This window comes from Physeter macrocephalus, chromosome 4 (assembly GCF_002837175.3).
Source record: "Physeter macrocephalus isolate SW-GA chromosome 4, ASM283717v5, whole genome shotgun sequence".
NCBI lineage: Eukaryota > Metazoa > Chordata > Mammalia > Artiodactyla > Physeteridae > Physeter > Physeter macrocephalus.
The window spans coordinates 34,132,300-34,137,851 of NC_041217.1; the positions used below are offsets into that span (position 1 = coordinate 34,132,300).

At 41.5% G+C, this 5,552-nt stretch overlaps 1 protein-coding gene across 1 annotated transcript in view; it reads left to right on the top strand.

The window, feature by feature from the left end:
• Positions 1–5,043, top strand: part of NEK2 (NIMA related kinase 2) — an 11,926-nt gene extending 6,883 nt beyond the window's left edge. Inside the window, exons 7-8 of the mRNA XM_007102633.3 lie at positions 1,130–1,255; positions 4,281–5,043. Coding sequence (XP_007102695.2) covers positions 1,130–1,255; positions 4,281–4,507 — 353 coding nt within the window. The 3' untranslated portion in view covers positions 4,508–5,043. The remainder of the gene's footprint in view (positions 1–1,129; positions 1,256–4,280) is intronic.
• Positions 5,044–5,552: the final 509 nt, after the last annotated feature.

A 5,552-nucleotide genomic window follows, 5' to 3' on the forward strand; every position in this document is an offset into this window, starting at 1 on the left:
GCACAGGCTCCGGACGCGCAGGCTCAGCGGCCATGGCTCACGGGCCCAGCCGCTCCGCGGCATGCGGGATCTTCCCGGACCGGGGCGCGAACCCGTGTCCCCTGCATCGGCAGGCGGACTCTCAACCACTGCGCCACCAGGGAAGCCCACTAATGAGTTTTTGATGTTGAAGCTGTCTACTCCACTAAAGTGAGAGCTGCTACCCAGGTTTTAGGATTCTGCAAGGCAGCAGCAGTGCAGCTCTGCATTTTGACATCGAGGGATAAGAGACGGGCCGTGACTGTCTTCTTCCCCCCTCATGGCTCACCGGATCTCGCTTCTGCAGCTCTATGCCAATGCAGACTTCTTAAGTGTTTTTCTATTTAAACGTACTTGTAAAGCATCTAAATGCGTTTGTTAATGTTTTACTTCCTAATGATAATTGTCTAGTACTGTGAGATACGCTGTCTGTGGGAGGTACAGCCTGTGCTCACCTGAAAATCTTTGTCTCTTCTGTCAAAAGAATTCTTTAAAAAAAACAACAACAAAACCCACAAAAAACAAACAACCAAAATCTTTTCATTAAAACTTTCCCCAGTGTTTTGTAATTTCACATAGCAGCTGAAATCTGAACTCTCTGAATGCTGGGCCATGAATAAATAATAGCCTTTGTTACTGATCTAAAGAAGTACCACCTAACTGAGCTGTGGTTTTTTCCCTTTTATTTGGGCGCTGTCATTCACCCAGAGGGAGAAGGGTTTGTACCATGCAGCCGGGTAACGCCCGGAAAATGAACTGTTGCCCCTTCTCCGCGGAGAGCAGGGCTGGCAGTAGCTCTTTGTTTTCCCCCATGAGTTATTCCCACACATCACAACCAAAGGTTGAAGCTGACTTTGTCCTTGTGCTTAAGCCAGTCCTTAGGAGAAAACTAAGACAACATACAATATACTAACCACACTGCATTATGAAACGGGAACAGTCCGGTTGGCTGGAGTATACAGTAGGAAACCCTTCACAAAACATGACTCATCGGAGGTCAGGCTGTTAGCCTTAGCAATAAGGAAAAGCGGTAAGATTACCAAATGTGAATTGTTTATACCCAGAGCCACTTGTTAATTTCTTTCTTTCTTGTTCCATTCCCTTCTTAAAGAGAAGGAACGTGAGCTTTGTGTTCGTGAGAGACTGGCAGAGAACAAGCTGGCCAGAGCAGAAAGTCTGTTGAAGAATTACAGCCTGCTGAAGGACCAGAAGTTCCTGTCTCTGGCGGGTGGTCCAGGTATGAGAACCAGCTCAGAGAACAGAAGTTGGTGCCACAAATGAGGAAATGGGCACCAGTGTTGCCCCGAAGGTGGCTTTGGCAGCCCTTTAAATTTCCAGAGTCTTGAATTTTATGATGGAGTTAATTGAATATATGCGTTTCAGTGGAGATAAAAATTCTGTTTTAGCAATGGCTGACTTAACTGTGATCAGAGATATGAGGCAATGAGTCAGGATGATTTCATCTTCGGTTTTATTCGCCTTATCAGACTGTGTGTTCAGTATTTGATATTTATTTTTAAAAACTAGGTCATTTTAAAAAAATGCTGTGCCTTTCAGATTTTTCTCTGGGTATATTTTCAAAACTCTACGTTTCTCTCCATTTTCAAGTGAAAATCCTAGCATTTTACTATTACCACACGACCAACTCATATTTGCCACATCCTTCATAGAAAGTATGGCTTAAAAGGTGTGACAAACCAACTGTAGAATAGGCCATCACTTTTGGATCTTTGCTAAGACTCATTCCAATTGAAACATGTGTATGTCAAAATGTGATTGCTTAATATCTGCATATGCTCTGTAATAAGTGATGGAAACCAATGAAACTAGTGATGGAAGTAAATATCTTTTTTCTCAATATTGCTATCTACCATTTCAGTATTTTTATATTTATTTCAGCTTTTCTTAGATTCCACACTGCCATCCATAAAGGTAAACTAGAACTTAAATCATGATTACTGTGATAGAGTGAGGAGGAATTTTTATCTGGGTAAGTGTCATGCATCAAGCCCGTTGCCGAGAATTATATTGAAGGTCCTGTTGGGGACGGCTCTCCTAGTTAAAGAATTTATTTACATCTTGCCCTGAGAGTCTTTGAGCAAAGGGTGAGAAGAGCTGGCGAAGGATGATGTGTTTCACTTTGTAGGATACGTAGGTAGAATAATCTACCGGTATGCGAATCATGGCAGAGACTTAAAATGAGCTGTGGGAATGGTGTCCAGTGTGGGTAGGAGGTATTTTGAAGCATTTCTTAGGGCTCTGACTGAGCATGTCAGACCCCTAAGAAAAGCAACAAAGCGGTGGGGAGGGGGTGCCCTTGTGAACTCAAGACAGTTGGAAATATCCTCTCCCCATCCTTGGGCTATAAAATTCAGACATGAGGAAAACAAATAAATTGAGATCATCACAGTAAGCAACAGCATCTTTTTAAAAGCTCTAATTAGTCTATTTAATGAAATACTAATTCTTTTTTTAAACACTTTCTTAATAAAACTGTCTTATTAGTAGGATTTACAGTTTACACTGTCTGTTTACAAACGTATAGGTGTTTGTGGTAATAAAGGTGGATCTGTTTGAAACAATGGAGTTGAGGCCTAAAAGCAATCTCCTAAAATGCTTTGCAGAGAAGCAGTGTATGAAATGGGAAGTTGGGACAGTCGGAGGGCAGTGTTTCTCTGTGCAGCCTGCTCCTCCCTCAGGGCGTCTCCATTTCTTTGGACTGGAACATTCATCTCTAGATAGTCACGTGACTTCTTACTTCCTCACTCTCATCAGGTCTCTGCTCAGAAGTCACCTTATTATGCAGCTTCATCACTGCAAACACCCCCAGCACCTCTGTCTCCCTCTCTCCGTGTTAATTTCCTTGACAGCACATACCATCCTCAAATATTCCTCATATGGGCTTGTTTATTTGTTTATGGTCTATCTCCTCCTACCACAATAGGGCCTTTGTTTGGTCCACAATGGCCCATACAGTGAGCTCGGTAAATATTTGAACATATTTCCTTTAAATGAACACAAAGGAAAAACAAAAAGTTCTAGAATTCAAACCTTCAAGTCCCCAACCCCCAAATAGTTGTCAGTTGCTAATAGTGTAGCCACTTTAAGTAAATTATCATTTTTTTCATGTTAAAAGTACAGTTCACTCACTGTTAACTCAATTTACTTTTACCATGCTGAATCTTGCTTAGGTTCTTTTTGGAAGAAGTTTCTGGTCAGTTAAGCCGCTTTAAAATGTGTTCTTAAGTATTTAGCCAAAACCGTAGGTGCTCGCTATGAGAAAGAGCTTCTGCTTCCATAGTGTAGCCACTTTAAGTAAATTATCATTTTTTTCATGTTAAAAGTACAGTTCACTCACTGTTAACTCAATTTACTTTTACCATGCTGAATCTTGCTTAGGTTCTTTTTGGAAGAAGTTTCTGGTCAGTTAAGCCGCTTTAAAATGTGTTCTTAAGTATTTAGCCAAAACCGTAGGTGCTCGCTATGAGAAAGAGCTGCTTCCGTACTTTTCTGGAAGTAATGTGTTCTAGGTAGAATGGCACTTGCTTTCAAGAATAGAGATAAATAGCATTGGTTTCCAGAAGTTTTATATTGTGGCCCATAATCCTCAGTGCATTTAACCTTAAGAGGAATGTTGATTGTCGAGAGAATAAAAAAACATAGGTTCCTTGATTTTTGGCTACAGATTAAAAGGCTGATTGATTTCTGCCAACCTCTTGCCCCTAACCTGTTAAAAAAGAGACAACAGGTCCAAAATGGAGTCACTGGTCACCAAACGTCACCAAATCAGGACTTAATACCTAACTTACTGGCAGTTTCAGCCTCTCTCAGGAATGGAATCTTAAACCAGTCAATCTGGAATTACCTGGTCAGCACTAGTGAGGTCATCTGCCTGATAGACCCCTGCTGTCCCCTAAAGGAAGGTGACCTTGCCACAGACAATCCCCGCTTTGCTGGTGTAACTTCCTGGTCCCGCCCCCTTCTACCTATAAAAGCATTTCCTTTTGTACAGCTCCTTGGAACTCCTTTCTGTCTTCTGGATGGGATGCTGCCCGATTTATGAATCATTGAATAAAGCCAGTAAGATCTTTAATATTTGCTCAGTTGAATTTTGTTTAACACTCCTATCCCAGAGAGAATAAACAGGCACCCAGATTTCACATGCAAACTGGCAATAAATATTTTGGTAAGTTTGATAAGTATGGAGGAGTTCATCTCCTGTTCATGAAACTCAAAAACCTTTTTCTTTTTTCTTTCTAAAGAACTTTTTGATCTTACATCCTCGATAATGATGAAGAAAGTTCATTTCAGTGGGGAGAGTAAGGAGAATGTCATGAGGAGTGAGAATTCTGAGAATCAGCTCACCTCCAAATCCAAGTGCAAGGACCTGAAAAAAAGGCTTCATGCTGCTCAGCTTCGCGCTCAAGCCCTGTCAGACATTGAAAAAGCTTACCAACTGAAAAGCAGACAGATCCTGGGCATGCGCTAGCCTGACCCAGAGACACAGACCTGTGTACAGTGTTTAATGTTGCCAGCCCTTTCGAGATGGGTATTCGACTGCTGTATCCTGTATACCTGGTTCCGCGAACCGTGCCTTTTCTATAGTAAGCAGGGTGGTTTGGTATTACTCTTGCTGTTCTTCAGCGAGAATTGTACCAATGTCCACCCCTTTCATTTTTCTTTCTTTTGTAAAGAACGCTTAATAGAAAGAATAAGGCTTTCTTGGCCGGTCGGGTTTTTAATCCTGTGTGTGATTACTACTGGAACATGAAATGTTATATTCTATATGTTGGGGTGGGGAAATAATATTAGAAAAAGACATTTACCCAGGAGCAGCACTTACTGAGAAGTTTTAAGGGACTGAAGTGGTGTGCTTACAATTGTCACGTCTAGAGTTAAAATTTAAGTCTGAGGTTTTAAATGTTCTTGAGCTTAGAGAAGACCTAATTGGATATAGATTGGTCACTAATACCTTGACGTCTCACTTGTAAATATCCCCTTGCTCTGTAGTTTAAATCTGTCACCTTTTGTGAAAATCCATCACTATGATGTCTCTACTCTTTTTCTTTCCCCTTTTATTCTATTTAACAGTATGTGAGCTGTCTGTCATTTGCCCACTCTTTTTTCACTAAATAAAAGAATTCTTTAGTTTTCCTGTATTCATGTCGCTTGTATTTGTTGATCTTAGTTGGAGGGAGTCTGAGTTTATGATATTTAGACATTGGAGGGTAGGGAAGAGAATGTGATGCTCGCAAGAGCTATACGGCACTTTCCTACCCATCTCATTTGTCCATCTAAGCCAGTGGTTCTTACGGAGGCAGTTTTGCCCCCCAGGGTATATTTGCAATGTCTGGAGATATTTTTAACTGTTATGATTGGAGGGAGGGTGCTACTGGCATCTAGTGGGTAGAGGCCAAGGATGCTGCTAAGCATCCTATAGTGCACAGGACGGCCCTCACAACTCAATGTCAGAGTACCACTCCTGAGAAACCTCAGCTGAAACTTGTTGGAATGTACCTCACCCCTGAAGGAAA